General features: G+C 40.1%; 1 protein-coding gene across 3 annotated transcripts in view; it reads right to left on the bottom strand.

The window, feature by feature from the left end:
- The window catches only part of GPLD1 (glycosylphosphatidylinositol specific phospholipase D1), a 113,756-nt gene that overhangs the window by 14,026 nt on the left and 71,905 nt on the right, over positions 1-27,825 (bottom strand). For all 3 annotated transcript variants that reach the window (XR_008994466.1, XM_036911655.2, XM_036911657.2), the window contains 10 exons: positions 26,433-26,543; positions 25,273-25,347; positions 25,016-25,172; positions 24,344-24,485; positions 23,462-23,567; positions 23,281-23,374; positions 2,344-2,520; positions 1,787-1,947; positions 489-515; positions 326-376 (listed from right to left, as the gene is read on the bottom strand). Coding sequence is in view for 2 of the 3 variants with exons in the window: in XM_036911655.2 (XP_036767550.2) it covers positions 326-376; positions 489-515; positions 1,787-1,947; positions 2,344-2,520; positions 23,281-23,374; positions 23,462-23,567; positions 24,344-24,485; positions 25,016-25,172; positions 25,273-25,347; positions 26,433-26,543 (1,101 nt within the window). In the remaining variant the exon portion in view is untranslated. The remainder of the gene's footprint in view (positions 1-325; positions 377-488; positions 516-1,786; positions 1,948-2,343; positions 2,521-23,280; positions 23,375-23,461; positions 23,568-24,343; positions 24,486-25,015; positions 25,173-25,272; positions 25,348-26,432; positions 26,544-27,825) is intronic.

Below are 27,825 nucleotides of genomic sequence, written 5' to 3'. Positions count from 1 at the left end.
AAAACTATGAACATAAACAAGTTCATAAAAATTTTGTTTGCCACAAAATATTCCATTTTTTCTCCAATCGTTTAAACATGTAATGATCACTGTTAGATTATGGGCTATACAAAAACAGTGAACTAGAACCTGCTGAAGAGGATGAAATTGGAAGGGCATGAAGGGAAAATTTTTACCAGAAAAGTGATGGGATTATATGTGAATGTGATTTTTTTGCTTTACTCTATTTTTTAAATAAAAAAATCTAAAATATAAACAAAGATCATCCACAATTCCTGTTTTAGAACAAATATTAATATCAAAGGAGCACAGTCTCCAGACTTACCTTTTCCTTTGACCTCACAGTGATCACAGAGCTCCCAAACCTTGAGCTTGCCTGTAAAACAGACTGTCTGTTAAAAACATACCATACTATTTATCCATTTAAAATAAAGAAAAGGGTATTTTTTTAGAGTTTTTCTTTCTTCATTCCTTTAAGTGGTACTTACTTCAGGAGAAATCAATACATATTGTGCCTGAAAGAGAAAATGGTGAGAGAGGGGAACTTAATATTATTATCCATGTGGGGTGTTTTTAACCAATTCTAATTAACACCCTTATACTCACAGTTCTACATTTCTACAGAACACTTAAAAATTTGCATGTCATTTAATACCAGGAATTTAGCTCTGAAAAATAGGTGTATAAAAGTGTTCATATGTGAATATTTATATATCATTATAACAGTGAAAGTTAGAAATGGACTAAGTGACTAGTGATAGTTGAGTAATAGTCACATAAACTAGGGTTTATCTACAGATAAAATACTAGGTATCCAGTAAATACATTGTATATGCCTATAGAAAGGCATAGAAAAATGTTAATGTATTGGTAGATAAAATCAAGCTACAAAATTTTGAACAAAATCAAGGCAAAGTATCATTGTTAATAAAAACATGCACACACATAATAGCTAGGAATGCATTTTAGAATCAGCTCTTGGTTAAAGTCCCTATTCTGCCATTTCCTAGCAATTCTGATCTGGAACAAGTTCCTTTCTGATCTTCAATTTCTTTGTCTGTAAATGGGTATAATACCAACTGAACATTTGATGTGGATTTATATAATATATATTTATAATTATAATTTATAAATATATTTTATATGTAAGTGCTTATAATGCTAGGCAAAGAGTAAATGCACAAAAAACAGTAGCAATTGCTTTCACAGAAAAACTAGAAGAATATACATCGAAGAGTTAATTGGCATATCTGCAGATTGGTATTTTAAGAGAACTTAAAATTTTTTGACTTCTGCATTTTCTAAAATTTTTGCAATAAGCTTTCAGTAATTTTGTGATTTAGTGAATAATTTTAAAATTTTATAGTAATAACAGCCAAGTATTTTAGGCCCAACACTTAAGTTAATGAAGCTTAAAGGAAACCCACCTGAGAAAAGGAATAAAATAAAGCAAAGAAACAAAATGAAAGAGTACGAATTTTAAGATAATTCCAATGGCCATGCCTGTTTTCTTTGGCTGAGGGCTTCTAGCCAAACAGGTCAGGCTCTGACTAAGGTCCAATGTGACACCAAGTCCAAATGGACTTTAGTGATGGGGGCAACTGCAGGAAGGCAGGCAGCTTAGAATGACAAAATGCAGGAAAATGACTGCCTGTGTCCTGAACCCAGGGCTCTGAACTCCCGGTAAACATTGTAAGAGTTCTACAGTGGCCGTGATTTAACAAGGAATCAGCAAGTGGCTGTCCTTTCCCAGTGTGGTATAGCATTTTGTATGAGGACACTTTACCTTTTCTTCTGGACATGGAGCTATCCATAATTTACATTTGCCTGTCATGTCACCAATCATGATCTGTTTGCCATTATATACATAAACTCGGCCATCTTCGCCCCCTATCAGTCCAGAGGTTACATCTGCTATCCTCAGTGGGGCAGCCATGATGACTTCATCTGTCAACACAAATCAGCAGAAGGAAGCACCTAACATCTCACCACCATCCTTCCCATTGTTCCACTACTGGATCCTAACCCAACCTCCCATTAATTTTAGTGTATGCTTTAACTAATCTATCCAGTTTCATCCTGACATAGTCAGAATTTTGTTTGCGATTTCAAACAATCATTCATCAATAACAACTGATGTGCGTGACTTATGTCACCACCTTCAAGAAGTACAGTTCAATCCTGTACATCTGGTTCTGGTCTTACCTGACTCAAAATATATCTAAAGGTCCTTGGGCCAACAGGATATCAATTATGAAGGCAGAGCCTAGACGATGCAATTAGGGGACCAGTCTGTTGGGCAAAGGAACTCAGTTCTTGCCAAAGGCATGGTTCCTTTCCTACCTAAGCCATCATTATCCAGGTCACTCAAGTGCAGAACTCCCCCAAATCGAGAGAAGCGGCGGTCTCCACTAAAGGTGCTGAGCAGAGAAGGCTGTGAGTTATGTGTCAGTTCATATAGCCGAGTGGTTCCACCTTGGTGCAAGGTCATGCTCAGGAATGCCACTTTAGCCACATCATCTGAAATAAACCACAGTATGTAGTACCTGCTGCCATCCCAAGAATAAAGGAAGGATGTAAAGCTGAAAAGAATCTTACTACTCCTCTTGTGCTTCTATATAAATGATGAGGGTCCCTCAGAGTCTTACAGGACAGATAGTTGTAGTGCTGATTAACCGTGGTCATTAGAAAGGTACTGCTAGCTTGGACACCGTAGACCAAACACTGGATAAACAGTGAAATCCCATCAAACAGGTGTTCCTTCTTCCAATCGTACCCACTCCAACACATCCTCCACACTACTTTTTTTTTTTTAATCATAAACTACCTATGACACTCTCCTGACTTACAATTCTTTGGATAAAATCCAAAATCTTCACAAGGCCTTCTTTAGGCCCAAAGATCTTACAGAATCTGACTTGTACTTATGGCTATAGTGGGTTGACTCCCTTCAACCCATCCTTTGCCCAACACAAATGTAAACCATAGCCCATTATATTTCTTAAGTCTGGGCCTTTCAACACAATGTGCTGTCTGCCTGGAATGACATCCCTTCCTCCACACCCCTCTGCCAGCTAACCCCTGCCCCCCTTCAGAATTTGGCTCAGGTGTCCCCTCTGCTGGGATGTCTTTCCTTACACCTTCCTGGTCTAGAGCAGGTCCTGCTCCCAAATGCCCCTGTACTACACTGTGCCTGCTGCCTTCTGAATGCCCATCAGGGTATCCATTCCATAAGAGATGGGCCCATGGCTTAGTAACACAATGTGCTTAGCAGTGCACTGCTTGGTTCAGTACATTTTCTGAATACTTGTTTTACAAATGAATGAATTTTGAACAATTTCAAAACAAAGCTAGATTTTTGCCTATAAACTCAATCATTTGGAACATAGCCTTGATTTCAGAAATGAGCACCTTCTACAAAAATCATAATGGCATTCTGTGGGTTGGAGTTGTAGGTCCTCTGGGAGTCCTCCTTGTGAACCAGGTAATATGTCCATGACTAGGTACAACCTCACATCAGTGTCTACTTAGTATTGTGTGTAAAACCGAGGTTACTGATCTGACTGTTTTCTTGGATAACCTTCCCTGATAAACAGCTAGCTGTCAACTAGAAGCAACTGAGAGCTCAAAGCATAGCCAGGAGTAGCAGCTAGAAAAAAACCATAGGAAACAAATAGTACTTTCATATAAGGGTAAACAACCTGACCTAACAATATCCTAGAGAACCATGTTTAAAAAAGTAGTCATTAATGTTCAGGGTGAAAGCCCAGAGTATCAAGAAAGGTTGAAACAAAAGAAAAATCTTTATTCCCTCCTCATGCTTCCCCAAGGGAACTTGAGCTCCCTGGAGTGAGAGAACATAGTATTAGAGGGAACTCTCTGTCCACTCCCCTGCCTCCTTCTGCCACAGGGAGGAGGGGGCGGTGTGTCTCCCTGAGGCTCTGTCTTCCTGCAGCGTGGGCACATCCAGCGGTTTCTGCTTTAGTGGAGCCTGTGGGCCTTGGCCTCTAGCTGCAGGCCTGAGTCCATCCCTGCTGCTTTGGTTATGACTGTGCTAATGCAGGCTCATCAGCTGTAACAAACGTAACCCTCTGGTGCAGAGGGTCTGTAGTGAGGGAGGCAGTACACATGTAGGGGTAGGGGGGTATATGGGAACTCTCTATGCTTGCTGCTCAATTCTGCTCTACACGTAAAACTGCTCTAAAACTGAAGTATTTAAAAAGAAAAAAAAAAGGAAGGATTCAGATACTTTAAAATTTCAGTCATTTAAAACACCTCATTCCTGATAGATGGTAGCCACATTTATCATGGGATCATTTCATAATGTATAAAAATATCATATCACTATAACATACCCCTGAAACTAACAAGACATTGTATGTCAATTACACTTCAACAAAAAAAATTTTTTTAATACCTCATTTCCCTGATACAGATGAAACAATGGATTATCATACATATTTTAGACCATTAAGAAAAAAATCTAAGGCAATGCTTTAGCATTTCTACATCTTTTATTTTGAGTAATAAAAGTAACTCAGCAGACCCTTGTTTTTAAAAGGGGTATATCCTGAGGCCTTTATGAATTTCCATATCCTAGAACCTACTGTTACCTAGAATTTCTTCCATGATGCTTGTTTATAATTTCTGGCTAAGGATCACTATTTTTAGACCTCAACTTTGTCTTCATTTCTATCATGAGCACTAACCCCAAGGGATTTCTTTGGGTGGTGTGATTTTTTAAACATACACGCGCACAGGTGTTTTAATTATTTCTTAAGAGTAACTTTACAGTGGCAGCAGAAAACAACAGAGCTATTATAAAGCACTATAAAGCTATTATAAATGCATCTCACCAACTAGACTCCCTCACGAGCCATGGAAGAGAGGAAGGACATTACCTTACAGTGTGGCTCACACTTGCAACTCAGAGAAACTATAAATTATATTACTTCATGTCATTGACTTTCAGGATTACTGTGAAATAGTCAAAACTATGAATTTGAAACTTGTGAATACCAAGATTGCTTTACATATGATTATCAATGGTGCGGAAAATACCCAAGAAATTATAAAGAAGAAAATTTATATAATGCATGTATTTCTTTCTGGACAGTGATAAGCATGCACACATACACAAATTGGATATTTTTGCAATTTTTTTTTTACAATTAGGCTATTTCTAACATTTGCTATTATAATTAACACTATGATAAATATACCCCTTCCCTGCAGTTCTGAATATTTTCTGAGAATAGATTCTGAGAAATGGTCCACATAGTATCCAAGGGGATGATTATTTTTAAGGCTGTTGACATTTTTCCAACTTTTCAGGAAAAGCTGTATCAATTTATATTTCACCAGGATCATATGAGTGCCCATCTCACCTCCACCTGGCCATCATTGAGTATTATCATTTTCATACTAAAAGTACTTTATTAATCAGCACCCTAAAATCCCCTCTACATATGTGTGGTGGCCACAGTCTGAACCAAAGATTCTGCTGAGCCAGAAACAGAGGACAGGGTGAAAGGGACAGGCCCGAAAGACAAACTCCAGCCCACCCTCTCAGGGGTGCCCTGAATGTAGGTCAAATCTATGTTAATCTGTACCATACAGCTGTGATCCCCAAACTGTACACTGAGCACTTCAGTTAACACACAGGGATACTTCCAGAAATTCAAAATATCTGCAGTAACACAGTAATATCTGTCTGACGCCACATGAACTACCTGCCAGAGGCAGTTTGCAGTTTTAACATTAGGTCCCCCCTATAGTCCTTTCAAGGATGTCATGTCTTTGCAAAACTGGGATTTTAGGGGTTGTTATAAAGTGCATGTACCATGAGAAAACGTGGATTGGAAATGAGAGTAGTGGTGTATCTAATCTGATTCCTTGGATTGAGAAGTTGTGCAGTAACAAAAAGCTAAGTTAAGACATAAATACATGTGCATCCTATGCAGCACTCACATAGGCCCTGCACTTAGAAAGGCCCCGTATTTCGCTTAATGCTCTCCTGTCACCAACTGAAAATTCTAAATAACTTTTTAACAAAGAACTCTGCATTTTTATTTTGTGCTGGGCCCCAAAAATTACATGGGTGAAATACAAGCAAAATACAAGTAGAAAGAAAAATCTGAACAAGTTTGGTGGATTATATCAACATCGATAACCTAGTTGTGGCATTGCTGGGGTTGTGAGATATCACTGGGGACAATTGGACAAAATGTTAACATGGATCACTATTACTTCTTACAGCTGGTTGGGAATTTATACTTGTTTCAAAAACATTAATTTATATATAGTACATATATAAATACATAAATTTAATTTTTATTTTTTATTTTATATAATACTTTGTAATAGAAAATTAATAAGCCAATAAGTGCAACATGACAAGCAAGTGTGGGATGCTGTAATTCACAGCACTCTGGTAGAAAGAGTGATGAAGCAAATTAATTTAGTAATGTGCTCCAAGACTTTAGAAATCATTACCAAGAGAGGGGGCGGAAGATGGCGGCGTGAGTAGAGCAGCGGAAATCTCCTCCCAAAACAACATATATCTATGAAAATATAACAAAGACAACCCTTCCTAGAATAAAGACCAGAGGACACAGGACAATATCCAGACCACATCCGCACCTGAGAGAACCCAGCGTCTCGCGAAGGGGGTAAGATACAAGCCCCAGCACCCCGGGACCCGAGCGCCCCTCCCCCCAGCTCCCGGCGGGAGAAGAGCAGGCAGAGTGGGAGGGAGACGGAGCCCGGGGCTGCCGAACACCCAGCCCCAGCCATCCGGGCCAGAGTGCAGGGCCCTCGATACTGGGAAAACAGGGCAGCAAGAACAGTGAGCAGGCACTGGAGGCTGGGCGACAGAGGGCATAAGAAAAGCGCGCGACCATTTTTTTTTTTTTGCTTTTTTGCTGCTTTGTTTTGGCGAGCGCTTTTTGGAAGTCTTAAAGGGACAGGGACCCCAATATTAGGGAAACAGGGCAGAAAGACCGGTGAGCAGAGGCCTGAGGCTGGCACCGGAGAATAAAGAAAAACGAACGACCACCTTTTTTTTTTTTTAATTAAAAAATTTTTTTTTTTTCTTGTTTTTTTTTGTGGTCGTTGTTTTGTTTTGGCGGGTGCTTTTTGGAAGTCTTAAAGGGGCAGGGCGGGTCACTTAATCCAGAGGTAGGGAATCCGGGATCTCTGGGCACCCTAACCCCTGGGCTGCAGGGAGCAGGGAGGCCCCTTCCGGAGATAAATAGCCTCCCAGCAGCTCCTGCTCCAACGCGACTCCACCACTTTGGAGCAGCTGCCCGAGCCAGGCCACGCCCACAGCAACAGCGGAGATTAACTCCATAGCAGCCGGGCAGGAAGCAGAAGCCCTGTCTGCGCGCAGCTGCGCAGCACAAGCCACTAGAGGCCGCTGTTCTCCCAGGAGAGGAGGGCCACAAACCAACAAGAAAGGAAGTCCTTCCAGCCGTCACTCGTCCCAGTTCTGCAGACTATTCCTATCACCATGAAAAGGCAAAGCTACAGGCCGACAAAGATCACAGAGACAACACCAGAGAAGGAGACAGACCTAACCAGTCTTCCTGACAAAGAATTCAAAATAAGAATCATAAACATGCTGACAGAGATGCAGAGAAATACGCAAGAGAAATGGGATGAAGTCCGGAAAGAGATCACAGATGCCAGAAAGGAGATCACAGAAATGAAACAAACTCTGGAAGGGTTTATAAGCAGAATGGATAGAATGCAAGAGGCCATTGATGGAATTGAAATCAGAGAACAGGAACGCATAGAAGCTGACATAGAGAGAGACAAAAGGATCTCCAGGAATGAAACAATGTTAAGAGAACTGTGTGACCAATCCAAAAGGAACAATATCTGTATTATAGGGGTCCCAGAAGAAGAAGAGAGAGGAAAAGAGATGGAAAGTATCTTAGAAGAAATAATTGCTGAAAACTTCCCCACACTGGGGGAGGAAGTAATCGAACAGACCACGGAAATACACAGAACCCCCAACAGAAAGGATCCAAGAAGGGCAACACCAAGACACATAATAATTAAAATGGCAAAGATCAAGGACAAGGAAAGAGTGTTAAAGGCAGCTAGAGAGAAAAAGGTCACCTATAAAGGGAAACCCATCAGGCTAACGTCAGATTTCTCAACAGAAACCCTACAGGCCTGAAGAGAATGGCATGATATATTTAATACAATGAAACAGAAGGGCCTTGAACCAAGGATACTGTATCCAGCACGACTATCATTCAAATATGACGGTGGGATTAAACAATTCCCAGACAAACAAAACCTGAGGGAATTTGCTTTCCACAAACCACCTCTACAGAACATCTTACAGGGACTGCTCTAGATGGGAGCACTCCTAGAAAGAGCACAGCACAAAACACCCAACATATGAAGAATCGAGGAGGAGGAACAAGAACGGAGAGAAGAAAAGAATCTCCAGACAGTGTATATAACAGCTCAATAAGCGAGCTAAGTTAGGCAGTAAGATACTAAAGAGGCTAACCTTGAACCTTTGGTAACCACGAATTTAAAGCCTGCAATGGCAATAAGTACATATCTTTCAATAGTCACCCTAAATGTTAATGGGTTGAATGCACCAATCAAAAGACACAGAGTAACAGAATGGATAAAAAAGCAAGACCCATCTATATGCTGCTTACAAGAAACTCACCTCAAACCCAAAGACATGTACAGACTAAAAGTCAAGGGATGGAAAAACATATTTCAAGCAAACAACAGTGAGAAGAAAGCAGGGGTTGCAGTACTAATATCAGACAAAATAGACTTCAAAACAAAGAAAGTAACAAGAGATAAAGAAGGACACTACATAATGATAAAGGGCTCAGTCAAACAAGAGGATATAACCATTCTAAATATATATGCACCCAACACAGGAGCACCAGCATATGTGAAACAAATACTAACAGAACTAAAGGGGGATATAGACTGCAATGCATTCATTCTAGGAGACTTCAACACACCACTCACCCCAAAGGATAGATCCACTGGGCAGAAAATAAGTAAGGACACGGAAGCACTGAACAACACAGTAGAGCAGATGGACCTAATAGACATCTATAGAACTCTACATCCAAAAGCAGCGGGATATACATTCTTCTCAAGTGCACATGGAACATTCTCCAGAATAGACCACATACTAGGCCACAAAAAGAGCCTCAGAAAATTCCAAAAGATTGAAATCCTACCAACCAACTTTTCAGACCACAAAGGCATAAAACTAGAAATAAACTGTACAAAGAAAGCAAAGAGGCTCACAAACACATGGAGGCTTAACAACACGCTCCTAAATAATCAATGGATCAATGACCAAATCAAAATGGAGATCCAGCAATATATGGAAACAAATGACAACAACAACACTAAGCCCCAACTTCTGTGGGACACAGCAAAAGCAGTCTTAAGAGGAAAGTATATAGCAATCCAAGCATATTTAAAAAAGGAAGAGCAATCCCAAATGAATGGTCTAATGTCACAATTATCGAAATTGGAAAAAGAAGAACAGATGAGGCCTAAGGTCAGCAGAAGGAGGGACATAATAAAGATCAGAGAAGAAATAAATAAAATTGAGAAGAATAAAACAATAGCAAAAATCAATGAAAAAAAGAGCTGGTTCTTCGAGAAAATAAACAAAATAGATAAGCCTCTAGCCAGACTTATTAAGAAGAAAAGAGAATCAACACAAATCAACAGTATCAGAAACGAGAAAGGAAAAATCACGACGGACCCCAAGGAAATGCAAAGAATTATTGGAGAATACTATGAAAACCTATATGCTAACAAGCTGGGAAACCTAGGAGAAATGGACAACTTCCTAGAAAAATATAACCTTCCAAGATTGACCCAGGAAGAAACAGAAAATCTAAACAGACCAATTACCAGCAATGAAATTGAAGCGGTAATCCAAAAACTACCAAAGAACAAAACCCCCGGGCCAGATGGATTTACCTCGGAATTTTATCAGACATAAAGGGAAGACATAATGCCCATTCTCCTTAAAGTTTTCCAAAAAATAGAGGAGGAGGGGATACTCCCAAACTCATTCTATGAAGCTAACATCACCCTAATACCAAAACCAGGCAAAGACACCACCAAAAAAGAAAACTACAGACCAATATCCCTGATGAACGTAGATGCAAAAATACTCAACAAAATATTAGCAAACCGAATTCAAAAATACATCAAAAGGATCATACACCATGACCAAGTGGGATTCATCCCAGGGATGCAAGGATGGTACAACATTCGAAAGTCCATCAACATCATCCACCACATCAACAAAAAGAAAGACAAAAACCACATGATCATCTCCATAGATGCTGAAAAAGCATTTGACAAAGTTCAACATCCATTCATGTTAAAAACTCTCAGCAAAATGGGAATAGAGGGCAAGTACCTCAACATAATAAAGGCCATCTATGATAAACCCACAGCCAACATTATATTGAACAGCGAGAAGCTGAAAGCATTTCCTCTGAAATCGGGAACTAGACAGGGATGCCCACTCTCTCCACTGTTATTTAACATAGTACTGGAGGTCCTAGCCACGGCAATCAGACAAAATAAAGAAATACAAGGAATCCAGATTGGTAAAGAAGAAGTTAAACTGTCACTATTTGCAGATGACATGATACTGTACGTAAAAAACCCTAAAGACTCCACCCCAAAACTACTAGAACTGATATCGGAATACAGCAAAGTTGCAGGATACAAAATCAACACACAGAAATCTGTGGCTTTCCTATATACTCACAACGAACCAGCAGAAAGAGAAATCAGGAAAACAACTCCATTCACAATTGCATCCAAAAAAATAAAATACCTAGGAATAAACCTAACCAAAGAAGTGAAAGACTTATACTCTGAAAACTACAAGTCACTCTTAAGAGAAATTAAAGGGGACACTAACAGATGGAAACTCATCCCATGCTCGTGGCTAGGAAGAATTAATATCGTTAAAATGGCCATCCTGCCCAAAGCAATATACAGATTTGATGCAATCCCTATGAAACTACCAGCAACATTCTTCAATGAACTGGAACAAACAATTCAAAAATTCATATGGAAACACCAAAGACCCCGAATAGCCAAAGCAATCCTGAGAAAGAAGAATAAAGTAGGGGGGATCTCACTCCCCAACTTCAAGCTCTACTATAAAGCCATAGTAATCAAGACAATTTGGTACTGGCACAAGAGCAGAGCCACAGACCAATGGAACAGACTAGAGAATCCAGACATTAACCCAGACATATATGGTCAATTAATATTGGATAAAGGAGCCATGGACATACAATGGCGAAATGACAGTCTCTTCAACAGGTGGTGCTGGCAAAACTGGACAGCTACATGTAGGAGAATGAAACTGGACCATTGTCTAACCCCATATACAAAAGTAAACTCAAAATGGATCAAAGACCTGAATGTAAGCCATGAAACCATTAAACTCTTGGAAGAAAACATAGGCGAAAACCTCTTAGACATAAACATGAGTGACCTCTTCTTGAACATATCTCCCCGGGCAAGGAAAACAACAGCAAAAATGAGTAAGTGGGACTATATTAAGCTGAAAAGCTTCTGTACAGCAAAAGACACCATCAATAGAACAAGAAGGATCCCTACAGTATGGGAGAATATATTTGAAAATGACACATCCGATAAAGGCTTGACGTCCAGAATATATAAGGAGCTCTCACGCCTCAACAAACAAAAAACAAATAACCCAATTAAAAAATGGGCAGAGGAACTGAACAGACAGTTCTCCAAAAAAGAAATACAGATGGCCAACAGACACATGAAAAGATGCTCCACATCGCTAATTATCAGAGAAATGCAAATTAAAACTACAATGAGGTATCACCTCACCCAAGTAAGGATGGCTGCCATCCAAAAGACAAACAACAACAAATGTTGGCGAGGCTGTGGAGAAAGGGGAACCCTCCTACACTGCTGGTGGGAATGTAAGTTAGTTCAACCATTGTGGAAAGCAGTATGGAGGTACATCAAAATGCTCAAAACAGACTTACCATTTGACCCAGGAATTCCACTCCTAGGAATTTACCCTAAGAATGCAGCAATCAAGTTTGAGAAAGACAGATGCACCCCTATGTTTATTGCAGCACTATTTACAATAGCCAAGAATTGGAAGCAACCTAAATGTCCATCGATAGATGAATGGATAAAGAAGATGTGGTACATATACACAATGGAATACTACTCAGCCATAAGAAAAGGGCAAATCCAACCATTTGCAGCAACATGGATGGAGCTGGAGGGTATTTTGCTCAGTGAAACAAGCCAAGCAGAGAAAGAGAAATACCAAATGATTTCACTCATCTGTGGAATATAAGAACAAAGGAAAAACTGAAGGAACAAAACAGCAGCAGAATCACAGAACTCAAGAATGGACTAACAGGTACCAAAGGGAAAGGGACTGGGGAGGATGGGTGGGTAGGGAGGGATAAGGGGGGGAGAAGTAGGGGGGTATTAAGATTAGCATCCATAGCGGGGTGGGAGAAAGGGGAGGGCTGTACAACACAGAGAAGACAAGTAGTGATTCTACAACAGGTTGCTACGCTGATGGACAGTGACTGTAAAGGAGTATATAGGGGGGACCTGGTATAGGGGAGAGCCTAGTAAACAAAGTATTCGTAAGTATTCGTCATGTAAGTGTAGATTAATGATTAAAAAAAAAAAAATGCAGTTCCTATGTGGTGACCTCTAATGAGTTCTACACAATAATATAAAGGACATATAAAAGTGTAGGCAAAGGGTCTGTTTGTGTTTATACAGAGGATCAAAGCCTAATTTGGCTACCCCGAAAATGAACTAAGAAACGATATGAAAGAGAACTTCCAACATCTGCACTCTCTGGAAGACTCATGCCAGAAGATGATCATCAAAAAACCCCAACAAAGATCCACGCACTGCTACAGCTGTAGATGCACTCATCCCACCAGCTCCTGGACTTGCCATGGGAATGAAGGAGATATCTAAGCTGGCCTGTGCATACAGTAAAACAACAAATTTGACTGGATCTATACTGTTGGAACTCAACCAAGAATTAGGAGAACTGCAAATTGTAGCGCTCCAAAATCTTACAACTACAGACTATTTACTGTTAAAAGAACATATGGGATGTGAACAGTGCCCAGGAATGGGTTGTTTTAATTTGTCTGATTTTTCTCAAACTACTCAAATTCAGTTAGATAATAACCATCATATCATTGATAAGTTTTCACAAATGCCTAGGGTGCCTAACTGGTTTTCTTGGTTTCACTGGAGATGGCTGGTAATTACAGGTATGCTTTGGTTATGTAACTATACTCCTATTATGTTAATGTGTGTGCGCAATTTAAGTAGTAGCTTAAAATATATACATGCTGAAGTTACTCTACAAGAAGATATGTCAAAGAAATAATCAATCTTCCCATGTTTTCTCCCGCCTGCTACTTCTATAGCTTTTCTTCTTCCTTCCTAATTACAACGAATTCTTAAATAGAATTCGTGCCTCATATCAAACTTACCGAGTATCATAACTCCTCCAAGTGGTAAAGATACCTCAAGACAAATGCTGGGCATAGAAGCCACAGGGCATAAATATGCAAAGAAATAAAAAGCTAACCATTTCAAACAATAAGGCTTCTCTCTCACTTACCAACTTAACATTTCCCTGTGTGGCCCCGGAAGATGACTGGTTAGCCAGAGACGGGTAAGATTCCTCAAGGGAGGAACAACCTAAGACAGGCACAGTCGCAGGGGGGTCATCAGGTGAGAAATTGGGGATCAACAGAGGTGAGGCTTAGAACCTCACCCCCCCTGTTCTGAGAGAAATCTTCTGCATATGTGGATGTTTTATTGCCCTTGTCTAGCTTGGATTAACACATAGTCTACAGGCACACACCTGATCATCTACATTTGCTCTCTTACAACACTAAACTATGTTTTCTACCTTTATGTTGTATCTACCTACCACTTCAGCATCTTATTAAAAATAATAAAGAGAGAAATGTGGTATCCACATATAAATCAAGTATAAAAATCAAATGTGTATTCATATTTGAACTGACTGTTTATAGTTCATAATGCATGAGCAAAACCAAAAGTTTCTGTGATGACTGCCCTTGTACTGTTCACCATGTAACTTATTCACTATGTAAGAATTTGTTCTCCATGTAAGAACTTGTTCGTTATGCTTCAGAAGATTGGAGACTGACGAAAATTAGGCTTGGGGTGGATTAATGATTGTGCATTGAGCATTGACTCCCCTATACAGAATTTTATTGTTGTTAACAACCATTTGATCAATAAAAATGAGAGATGCCCTAACAACAACAACCAAGAAAAAGTACACACTTCCAATTGTAAAATAAATAAGCAAACGGGATGTAATGTATAGCATAAGGAATATAGTCAAAATATTGTAACAACTTGGTATGGTGATAGCTGGTACTTAGAATTATCATGTATATAAATGTTGAATCACTGTGTTGTACACCTGAAACTAATGTAATGTAATACTGTGTGTCAACTACCCTTCAATAAAAAATAATTATCTAAAAAATAAAAAATAAAAATAAAAAAAAAAATAAATAAAAAAAAATAAAAAAAAAGTGTAGGCAAAGGGTCTGTTTGTGTTTATACAGAGGATCAAAGCCTAATTGGGCTACCCCGAAAATGAACTAAGATAAGATATGAAAAAGAACTTCCAACATCTGCACTCTCTGGAAGACTCATACCAGAAGATGATCATCAAAAACCACAACAAAGATCCACGCACTGCTACAGCTGTAGATGCACTCATCCCACCAGTTCCTGGACTTGCCATGGGAATGAGGAAGGAGATATCTAAGCTGGCCTGTGCATACAGTAAAACAACAAATTTGACTGGATCTATACTGTTCGAACTCAACCAAGAATTTGGAGAAGTGCAAATTGTAGCGCTCCAAACTCTTACAACTACAGACTATTTACTGTTAAAAGAACATATGGCATGTGAACAGTCCCCAGGAATGGGTTGTTTTAATTTGTCTGATTTCTCTCAGACTGTTCAAGTTCATTTGGACAATATCCACCATATCATAGATAAGTTTTCACAAATGCCTAAGGTGCCTAACTGGTTTTCTTGGTTTCACTGCAGATGGCTGGTGATTACAGATATGCTTTGGTTATGTAACTATACTCCTATTATGTTAATGTGTGTGTGCAATTTAAGTAGTAGCTTAAAACCTATACATGCTGAAGTTACTCTACAAGAAGATATATCAAAGAAATAATCAATCTTCCCATGTTTTCTTCCGCCTGCTACTTCTATAGCTTTTCTTCTTCCTTCCTAATTACAACCCTTAAATAGAATTCGTGCCTCATATCAAATTTACCGAGTATCATAATTCTTCCAAGTGGTAAAGATACCTCAAGACAAATGCTGGGCATAGAAGCCACAGGGCATAAATATGCAAAGAAGTAAAAAGCTAACTTTTTCAAACAATAAGGCTTCTCTCTCACTTACCAACTTCACATTTCCCTGTATGGCCCCGGAAGATGACTGGTTAGCCAGAGACGGGTAAGATTCCTCAAGGGAGGAACAACCTAAGACAGGCACAGTCGCAGGGGGGCCATCAGGTGAGAAATTGGGGATCAACAGAGGTGAGGCTTAGAACCTCACCCCCCCGTTCTGAGAGAAATCTTCTGCATACGTGGATGTTTTATTGCCCTGGTCTAGCTTGGATTAACACATAGTCTACAGGCACACACCTGATCATCTACATGTGCTCTCTTACAACACTAAACTATGTTTTCTACCTTTATCTTGTATCTACCTACCACTTCAGCATTTTATTAAAAATAATAATAATAAAGAGAGAAATGTGGTATCCACATATAAATCAAGTATAAAAACCAAATGAGTATTCATATTTGAACTGACTGTTTATAGTTCATAATGCATGAGCAAAACCGAAAGTTTCTGTGATGACTGACCTTGTACTGTTCACTATGTAACTTATTCAGTATGTAAGAATTTGTTCTACATGTAAAAACTTGTTTGTTATGCCTCAGAAGATTGGAGACTGACAAAAATTAGGCTTGGGGTGGAATAATGATTGTGCATTGAGCATTGACTCCCCTATACAGAATTTTATTGTCGTTAACAACCATTTGATCAATAAATATGAGAGATGCCCTCACAAAAAAAAAAAAAAAAAAAAAAAAAGGACAGACTTCCAATGGTAAAATAAATAAGTAACCGGGATGTAATGTATAGCATAATGAATATAGTCAAGATATTGTAACAGCTTGGTAGGGTGATAGCTGGAACCTAGAATTATGTATATAAATGTTCTACCACTGTGTTGTACACTTGAAACTCATGTAATGTAATACTGTGTGTCAACTACCCTTCAATAAAAAATAATTATTAAAAAAAAAAAAAAAAAAAAAGAAATCATTACCAAGACTCTGTAAAAAAGCAACAGACAAAAGAAAAGCAAGGGCTTTTTGAAAGTCTTAAAGGGACAGGGGCCTCACAGATGGACAGAAGTGTACCAGCACACTCAGCCCAGCAGCTGGGCATCCTGGGGAACTCCGGGAACCCTAACCCCCTGGGCAGCAGCACAGCTCTGAGGCCCCTCATGGTGATAAACAGCCTCCCGCCAGTTCCCCCTCCAGCACGGCACTGACATAGCGGAGCAGCAGACTGAGTTCAGCCACGCCCACAGCCGCCGTGCAGAGTCTCCTCCGCAGTCACCCAGGCCAGACCAAGAGACCCCATCAGCGCACAGCTGCCAGGCACAAGCCACTAGAGGTCGCCATTCTCGCAGGAGAGGAAGGCAACGAGCAAACAGGAAGGGACGTTGTTCTCCCAGCTAACACATGTGCCAACTGCCCACAACTACCTCTAGCACCATGAAAAGGCAGAAGAATTGGATCCAGACCAGAATCACACAGATATCCCCTGAGAGGGAACATGGAGAGATAGATTTAACCAATCTTCCTGAAAAAGAATTCAAAATAAAGGTCATAACCATGCTGATGGAGGTGCAGAGAAAAATGCAAGAGCTAATGGATAAAGTTGGGAGGGAGATTACAGAAATAAAGCAATCCCTGGAGGGACTTAAAAGCAGAATGGATGAGGTGCAAGGGGCTGTGAATGGAATAGAAATCAGAGAACAGGAATGCAGAGAAGCTGACACAGAGAGATAAAAGGGTAACCAGGAATAAAACAATATTAAGAGAACTGTGTGACCAATAGAAATGGAACAATATTCGCATTATAGGGGTACCAGAAGAAGAAAAGAGAGAAAAAGGGATAGAAAGTGTATTTGAAGAAATAATTGCTGAAAACTTCCCCAACATGGGGGAGGAAATAGTCACTAAGACCACAGAAGCACACAGAACTCCAAAAAGAAGGGACCCAAGGAGGACAACACCAAGACATATAATAATTAAAATGGCAAAGATCAAGGACAAGGACAGAGTATTAAAGGCAGCTAGAGAGAGAAAAAAGTCACCTACAAAGGAAAACCCATCAGGCTATCATCAGACTTCTCAACAGAAACCTTAAAGGCCAGAAGAGAATGACATGATATATTTAATGCAAGGAAACAGAAGGGTATTGAACCAACAATACTGTAGCCAGCACGATTATCATTTAAATATGAAGGAGGAATTAAACAATTCCCAGAGAAGCAAAAGTTGAGGAAATTTGCTTCCCACAAACCACCTCTACAGGGTATTTTAGAGGGACTGCTCTAGATGGGGGCACTCCTAAGGCTAAATAGATGTCACCAGAGAAAATAAAATCACAGCAAAGAAAGCAGACCAAACAAATACTAACTAAGGGCAAAAAATAAAATCAACTACCCACAAAAGCAGTCAAAGGAAACACAAAAGAGCACAAAATAAAACACATAACATATAAAGAATGCAGGAGAGGAATAAGAAGGAAGAGAAAGAATCATCACACAGTGCTTATAATAGCGCAATAAGTGTTTATAATAGCTCAATAAGTGAGTTAAGTTAGACAGTAAAATAGTAAAGAAGCTAAAATTGAACCTTTGGTAACCATGAATCTAAAGCCTGCAATGGCAATAAGTACATATCTTTCAATAATCACCCTAAATGTAAATGGACTGAATGCACCAATCAAAAGACACAGAGTAATAGAATGGATAAAAAAGCAAGACCCATCTATATGCTGCTTACAAGAGACTTACCTCAAACCCAAAGACATGAACAGACTAATAGTCAAGGGATGGAAAAAGATATATCATGCAAACAAGAAGAAAAAAGCAGATGTTGCAGTACTAGTATCAGACAAAATAGACTTCAAAACAAAGGAAGTAACAAGAGATAAAGAAGGACATTACATAATGATAAAGGGCTGAGTCCAACAAGAAGATATAACCATTATAAATATATAAGTACCCAATACAGAGCACCAACATATGTGAAACAAATACTAACATAATTAAAGGAGGAAATAGAATGCAATGCATTCATTTTAGGAGATTTCAACACACCACTCACCCCAAAGGACAGATCCACAAGACAGAAAATAAGTAAGGGCACAGAGGCACTGAACAGCACACTAGAACAGATGGAGCTAATAGACATCTACAGAACTCTACACTCTAAAGCAGCAGGATACACACTCTTCTCAAGTGCACCTGGAACATTTTCAGGAATAGATCACATACTAGGCCACAAAAAGAGCCTCAGTAAATTCAAAAAGCTTGAAATTCTACCAACCAACTTCTCATACCACAAAGGTATAAAACTAGAAATAAATTGTACAAAAAGAGCAAAAAGGCCCACAAACACATGGAGGCTTAACAACAAGCTCCTAAATAATCAATGGATCAATGACCAAATTAAAATAGAGATCAAACAATATATGGAAACAAATGACAAGTACAACACAAAGCCCCAACTTCTGTGGGATGCAGCAAAAGCAGTTTTAAGAGGAAAGTATATAGCAATCCAGGCATATTTAAAGAAGGAAGAATGACCCCAAATGAATAGTCTAAAGTCACAACTATTGAAATTGGAAAAAGAAGAATAAATGAGGCCTAAAGTCAGCAGAAGGAGGGACATAATAAAGAGCAGAGAAGAAATAAATAAAATTGAGAAGAATAAAACAATAGAAAAAATCAATGAAACCAAGAGCTGGTTTTTTGAGAAAATAAACAAAATATATAAACCCCAAGCCAGACTTATTAAGAGAAAAAGAGAATCAACACACATCAACAGAATCAGAAATGAGAAAGGACAAATCACAAAGGACCCCACAGAAATAATAAGAATTATTAGAGAATACTATGAAAACCTATATGCTAACAGACTGGATAACCTAGGAGAAATGGACAACTTCCTAGAAAAATACAACCTTCCAAGACTGACCAAGGAAGAAACAGAAAATCAAAACAGACCAATTACCAGCAATGAAATTGAAGCGGTAATAAAAAAACTACCCGAGAACAAAACCTCCAGACCAGATGGATTTACCACAGAATTTTATCAAACATAGAAAGAAGACACAATACCCATTCTCCTTAAAGTTTTCCAAAAAATAGAAGAGGAGGGAATACTCCCAAACTCATTCTATGAAGCCAGCATCACCCTAATACCAAAACCAGGCAAAGACCCCACCAAAAAAAAAAAAATTACAGACCAATATCCCTGATAAAAATAGATGCAAAAATACTCAACAAACTATTAGCAAACCAGATTCAAAAATACATCAAGAGGACCATACACCATGACCAAGTGAGATTCATCTCAGGGATGCAAGGATGGTACACATTTGAAAATCCATCAACATCATCCACCACATAAACTAAAAGGACAAAAATCACATGATCATCTACATAGACGCTGAAAAAGCATTCGACAAAATTCAACATCCATTCATGATAAAAACTCTCAGCAAAATGGGTACAGAGGGCAAGTACCTCAACATAATAAAGGCTGTATATGATAAACCCACAGCCAACAATGTACTGAACAGCAAGAAACTGAAAGCTCTTCCTCTAAGATCGGGAACAAGACAGGGATGCCCACTCTCCACACTGTTATTCAACATAGTACTGGAGGGCCTAGCCAAAGCAATTAGATAAAACAAAGAAATACAAGGAATCCAGATTGGTAAAGAAGTCAAACTGCCACTATTTGCAGATGACATGATATTGTACATAAAAAAAACCCTAAAGGCTCCACTCCAAAACTACTGGAACTAATATTGGAATTCAGTCAAGTTGCTGGATACAAAATTAATACACAGAAATCTGTGGCTTTCCTATACACTAACAATGAACTAACAGAAAGAGAAATCAGGAAAACAATTCCATTCACAATTGCATCTAAAGAATAAAATGCCCAGGAATAAACCTGACCAAAGTAGTGAAAGATCTATACTCTGAAAACTACAAGACACTCATGATAGAAATTAAAGAAGATAATGAATAAATGGAAACACATCCCATGCTCATGGATAGGAAGGATTAATATTGTCAAAATGGCCATCCTGCCGAAAGCAATCTATAGATTCAATGCAATTCCTATCAAAATATCAACAGCACTCTTCAATGAACTAGAGAAAATCATCCTAAAATTCATATGGAACCACAAAAGACTTTGAATAGCCAAAGCAATCCTGAGAAGGAAGAATAAAGCAGGGGGAATTATGCTCCCCAACTTCAAGCTCTACTACAAAGCGACAGTGATCAAGACAATTTGGTACTGGCACAAGAACAGAGCCATAGACCAATGGAACAGACTAGAGAGCCCTGATATAAACCCAACCATATATGGTCAATTAATATATGATAAAGGAGCCATGGACATACAATGGGGAAATGACAGCCTCTTCAACAGCTGGTGTTGAGATAACTGGACAGCTACATGCAAGAGAATGAAACTGGATTATTGTTTAACCCCATACACAAAAGTAAACTGAAATGGATTAAAGACTTGAATGTAAGTCATGAAACCGTAAAACTCTTAGAAAAGAACAGAGGCAAACATTTCCTGAATATAAGCATGAGCAACTTCTGCCTGAAGCCATCTCCTCAAGAAAGGAAAACAAAAGCAAAAATGAACTCATGGGACTACATCAAACTAAACAGTTTTTGTACAGCAAAGGACATCATCAACAATACAAAAAGGCATCCTACAGTATGGGAGAATATATTTCTAAATGACATATCTGACAAGGGGATAACATCCAAAATATATAAAGAACTTAAACACCTCAATACTCATAAAGCAAATAACCCGATTAAGAAATGGGCAGAGGATATGAAGAGATGGTTCGCTCCAAAGAAGAAATTCAGATAGCTAACAGACACATGAAAAGATGCTCCACATCACTAATCATCAAGGAAATGCAAATTAAAACCACAATGAGATATCACCTCACACAAGTAAGGATGGCCAGCATCAAAAAGACTAGGAACAACAAATGTTGGCGAGGATGCAGAGAAAGGGGAACCCTCCTACACTGCTGGTGGGAATGTAAGCTAGTTCAACCATTGTGGAAAGCAGTATGGAGGTTCCTCAAAAAACTAAAAATAGAAATACTATTTGACCCCGGAATCCCACTTCTTGGAATATACCCAAAGAATAAAACTTCTCAGATTCAAAAAGACATATGCACCCCTATGTTCATCACAGCACTTTTTACAAGCACCAAGAAATGGAAGCAACCTAAATGTCCATCAGTAGATGAATGGATAAAGAAAATGTGGTACATATACACAATGGAATATTATTCAGCCATAAGGAGAAAACAAATCCTACCATTTGCAACAACATGGATGGAGCTACAGGGTATTATGCTCAGTGAAATAAGCCACGTGGAGAAAGACAAGTACCAAATAATTTTACTCATATGTGGAGTATAAGAACAAAGAAAAAACTGAAGGAACAAAACAGCAGCAGAATCAATGGACTAACAGGTACCAAAGGGAAAGGGACTGGGCAGGAGGGGTGGGAAGGGAGGGATAAAGGGGGGGGAAAGAAAGGGCGCATTACGATTAGCATGTATAATGTGGGGGGAGGCACGGGGATGGCTGTGCAACACGGAGAAGACAAGTAGTGATTCTATAGCATCTTACTACACTGATGGACAATGATTGTAATGGGGGTTGTGTGTGGGGGGACTTGGTGAAGGGCAGAACCTGGTAAACATAATGTTCCTCATGTAATTGTATATTAAGGATACCAAAAAAAAAAAAAAGCAACAGATAAACAATTACAAAGCTAATTCAGCAAGTTTTTGGTGTTACAATGCTGTGTCCTTGATCATGTATGAGAAATTTAGCCATTCCTTTGCCCAATCCACTTATTATTCAAATACAATATTGTGTGAAACAAATAAAAATTTCCCTGAAAAATAATTTGGCTGTATATAAGAGCCTTAAGATGAGACCCTTTTCTCCAGGAATTCTACCTCTAGTTATCTATCTAAGAACACTGTGCATAGGCAGCCGAAGATTTCCATGCATACGTATTCAATGATACCTTGTGAAAAATCGGAAACCACCTAAATTTCCAGCAATAGGATGGTGTTAGTAAATGATGACGTGCATATGGAAAAATATGTAATACAGGTATCAAAAATAATGTTTTAGAAGAATAATAACATGAGAACATATTCAAAATATAAAATTTTTAATTAAGTGAAAATTATCGATATGCATGTATATATCTCAAGCTTAAGTGTTATGTATCTGGAAAAGGGATGGAGTTGTTTTCATCTATATACCTCTGTACTTTCACAGATTTCTACAATAAGCATGGTTCACTTTGATAATCTTGGAAGGAGTAGGTTTTTTGTTTTTTTAACTCTCTTTCCCATAAAGTAAACAAAATAATGGTTCATTAACATATTTATTATCATATGGACTTATTTTCTGGTGAACTGATTTATAAAATTTGCTGGACTCCTCTCTAGCTCCAAGACCACTGGGGTAGGAGCTTTAAAAACACACTAAATTACTTTCATGTGCGAATTTCAGCAAGTCTTTGAAGTGGATATTATAATCTGTATTTTGCAGATGATGATATTAACATTGAGAGAAGTTAAGTAGCTTCCCCAAGGTTACACAGCTTGCTGTTAATGAGGAAAGGAAATATTCCAACTCAGGTCTGTCTGTCTCCAGAACTCATAATTCCCCCCTATTATGACGTGGTTAAGGAGCCACACGACTGAAAAGAAGCAAAGTGTCATGGTGTGTGACCTACCCTGAGTTGGGGCTCCGATCAGCAGCACCTGTGTTGGGGTGCCATTCACCATTACATGGCCACTTGACAGAGCAGTACCCAGTTTTCCCATTGCCTGTGAAACACAATAAATCAATATAGTTCAGCTAAGAAAACTTTCTCTGTGCTGTCCACTCTCTTGGGGAGGGAGGAGCCATCATACCTTGTCTCCAGATATGGTAAACCAGCTTTGGTTATTTGGTGGGAAGTAACCATACACCCGTCCAAGACTCTGTTTCTCATCATGAGTGCGCAAGAAACGGTCCAGGCTGGAATGAAGCACACTGAGCTTAGCTACTGAAGCACAGGGTCAAGAGCTGGCTAGGTAGTCAGGTCCAAGGAAAGACAGCCCGTCTCACCCCTCCCAATGCCCTGTATGCTCTTGCTACCTGTGATCCTAGGCATGGGAATGGGAGTCGTTTTCAGATTGAATCCCAATATCAAGGCTCTCCAGATACAAGTCTCATCTTTTCGCCTCCCAACTGACAGCAAATATAGGGATGCCTACTGTTATGAACACTGGAGGAACACAGTTCAGCCCCTATGTTGAAGTCCTACTACTTAGCACCTCAGAATGTTACACAGCTTGCTGTTTGGAGATAGGGTCTTTAAAGAAGTAATTATGTTAAAATGAGGTCATTAGGTTAAAGCCCTAATCCAATATGACTAGTGTCGTTATAAGAGGGAAAGACACTGGGGATGGACACAGAGAGAAGAGGCAGTGTAAGGACACAGGGTATGGTGGCCATCTACAGGCCAAGGAAAGAGGGCTCAGGAGACACCAACTCTTGCCAGTAACTTGATCTTGGATTTCTAGCCTCCAGAACTATGTGAAAATAAATTCCTGTTGTTTAAGGCACTTAGTCTGGGGTACTCTGTAATGGAAAACCAATTGCCCAATTTGCGACCTTGCCCCAGAGCCAGAACTTGTCCTTGAATGGTAAGAAGTCCTTAGAGGCCCTTTCTCTGCCCACCGCAGGCCCCCACAGCAGCAGGCAGCTGCTCCTTGTGCTCGGTGGTCCTGGGCCCCAATGCGAGTGCTCACCCACTGGCATTCTTCCATGTCGGACTCCCAATCAGCAGCAAAGTTCTGTTGTTCACACTGACACCATGAAGGGAGTATCCTAGCCAGGAGAAGTCCTCCTCACCTCTCACCATCCAGTTCGCCGCCTCCACATTCAACTTTTCTACACAAGACAACCAGTGCCATTTACTTCACGTGGGATGACTGCCAGAGGAAAAGTGGGGGCACTTTTTGTACGCTAATGAGAATCAGGTTCATTCTGCCATTTTTTGCCAGAACTCATGATACCATGCTCTTCCCAGTACCCCTATGTCAGAACTGGATCTACACTTTATATAAAAAAATTAATTTCTAGCTCCACTTCTGTGGAACAGAGGATGCTATGTAAAGACAGCCCCTGTCGGACTGTTTAGAGCATCACTAGGATGCCTTTAGAGTTTCTACTCTTACACTGGGAGACTGGGAATAACCTATGATTCCCTTTGGATTTGGATCTAGAAGTCAGGTCCCTTTTTGTAAATTCAGTGACTCTATCCATATCACTTACCAGAATATCTTCAAAAAATAAGAGACTTTTAGAAAATTCAGGTGAAATGATATGGAATGAAGAAAAAGGACATAAACCCACATGCAAGTTAAACCACCACAGATTAGAGCAGTGAAGGTCTCCACCCACTCTCTCTCAAGCACTACCTTTGTCTCTCCAGCAGGGGCCAGAATAAAATGCAGCCACAATTCCCTTCTGTTTCCCTCCACCTGGTGCAAAAGGGGAACCAATCACCAAATCGGGCTCACTGTCCCCATTCACATCTGCAGCCAAGAGTGTCCAGCCCAAATTACAATAGGTATCCTGAAAAATAAACCAGGAAACCACATTGTACTCAGCCCTGGAGGCAATTAGAATACAGCAAGTTCTAGTTTTCTGCACCTGACTAAGGTGGTAAACATACCTGGCAAGAGACGGTGATGTTGGGGGAAGAAGACAGTCTTCCTTGGGTGGAACCAAAGTAGATGTACACAGCGCCCTAGGCAAAGGCAAACCACAGAGCCACCATAAGGCTCAGGTGGGGACCTGAGAACCTTCAACAGCAGCAAGACAAAGGGCTGACAATTAAATAAATCACCATTAAGCTCCCTAAGGTCAGGAGCTCAGTGACTGATGGGAAACCATGTTGTGCACTGTTTCAGGGCTATGCTGGTTTGTTGCTTTGTTCTTCTGGACACTAACATGCCATGTTGTACCATTCATCTGCCTTGGGACTCATTCTGTGCTATATTACTCTGTGTTAATAATTGGTCCTTATCTTATAACTTGCCCCTTTCCATTCTTATTCATTAAATGAGCATGTATTTTTCATCATGAGCCAAGGACTGGGTACACAATGATAAATAAGACCAATCTCTGTTCTGAAAAGCTGGCAAACTGGCAATTATCACATAACAGCCTGGAAATACAAGTAGAGGATGCTATGTGAGGACAATGAGGTGTCACCTAAACCAGGGGCTAGATAACACTTCTTGCAAATGACATGTCACTCCTGAAGGAAAAAAACAGGGAGAAAGGGCTTTCCAGGCAGAGAGAGCTATATGAGCAAAGGTCCTAAAGTGAGAGCTCCTGGTGGGTCCAGGAGATGTCAAAGTGTTGGCCCATATAGAAACATAACTCAAGGAGAGAGGGACAAGAGGCAAGCCTACAGTACGCAGAGGGCAATGGATGGGTGCAGAAGCTCACACCCTGCTACGGCATTGGGTACAAGTGGGAAGAGAACCCTGTTGGGCCAGGATCCCTGCTCTAGGTAAGAAAATGGGGAACAGCTTGGGGTCTCTGCATGAGAGAAAACATGCAGGGAAGTCTTCTGTGTGCTGTGATGACAGGAAGCTCTGGACTGGCTGGACTTTCTGTCTCCCTTCACTCCCATTCAGCATCATGGAGGGGGTGGGGGTGGGAGGCAGAAGAGTAAGTATCTGTGGAACTAAGACCAGGTGCTGCCAGGCAACCCAAGGTTGCATCAAGGACCTGAATGCCCAAGAGCATCTCCCCACAAATACTCTGCTCTGTACAGTGCTGGCTCCCATCCCATTCTCCCAACCCCACCAACAGCACCCTTACCTTGTATGTGAGCTGCTCAGAGCCCACTGAGGGGGCCCCCACGGCCAGGTCAGGCACGCCATCCTTGTTAAAGTCCAACACAGCCAAAGCTGAGCCAAACCGACCTGAGGGCTGAAGAGGTATGAGTGACTCCCCAGGGCTAAGCCACAACCTTCAGAAGGGCACTCCTGACTCCTGGGAGTCAAGAGGCCTGAGACTCCACCTAACACTGAGCAACAGGACTGCAGTAGTGGGTACATTTGCCACACCAGCTTACATGTTTGCCTGCCTTGAGGGGAAGAGGGTCTGTTCTCACAAGTCCTAGGTTTTTAGGAAATAGTCTAGTGTGCACTGTGCCCCACATTAAGTGCCAAACTCCTCTTGGAAAGTATCTGAAATAATAACATCTAACACCAGCAATAGTAGCTAACATCGTTGAATACCCAGGATGTTCTGGAGACAGACTGTCCGGTACTATCAGCCATTAGTTAAATGTGGCTGTTACGTTTAAACTAATTAACATTAAACCAGCTAAAATTTCAGGTCCTCAAGTGCACCAGTCACATTTTAAATGCTCAAAAGTCAATGCATTTAGTGGCTGCCACATTGGACAGCACAGCCATAGGACATCTCTATCACCACAGAAAGTCTTGTTTGACAACACCACTGTAGATATGGTTCTAATCCATGTCTGACATGGATTAAGGTAGATACTTTTATTATTCCTCACTTTCACAGTTTACAGATGGAAAACTCAGTCCATTCAGAGACAATTTTCTTCCAAAGTGAATTTTCTAGATCCTTCATCTCCTCCTATCTAGAGTCAGCCTAGACCTAAAAGTAAGTCATTTAGTTCTCCTATACTTTCACACCTTATATAACAATGATGGCCTTGCACAGGTGATATTTACCACACAGCACACATGCACAAGAACCCATATCTATTATTTACTAGCTGATCGCTCTATACTTGTGTGCAATGACATGTATGAAGACTGTGCCTTTCAACAAGGCAGACACTTGATAAAAAAGGAAGGATTGGCCCTGGGACACAAACACATTGGGGCTGGGTGGAGCCAATAAATGAGGGCCCCTGCCCACTGAGGACAGACTCATTTCATCACCACCAGCCATACCATTAAGCTCTCCTGAGGGTTAACCAGTCACATACAAACAGAATTTTAAAGCAGACAAATGCTTTGGATATCTGTCCTAATCCTCCCCTTTATGGGCAAGGATACAGAAAGTGTAACTGCAGAACAGGGCCAGCAAGCAGGATTCCCGTCCCTAGTCCATGCCATAATCTGGCCATCTTCCAAGTTATCAAAGGTCACTGGGAGAAGAGGGCACGCAGCCAGCTCCTTCCTCTACCTGAGTGTCTGAGTTTACTACCCACAGAAAGAAGCTGCCTCCC

This window comes from Manis pentadactyla, chromosome 16 (assembly GCF_030020395.1).
Source record: "Manis pentadactyla isolate mManPen7 chromosome 16, mManPen7.hap1, whole genome shotgun sequence".
NCBI classification, from domain to species: Eukaryota; Metazoa; Chordata; class Mammalia; order Pholidota; family Manidae; genus Manis; species Manis pentadactyla.
Note: the sequence above shows the minus strand (reverse complement) of the source record. Positions and strands in the feature narration are given on the sequence as shown.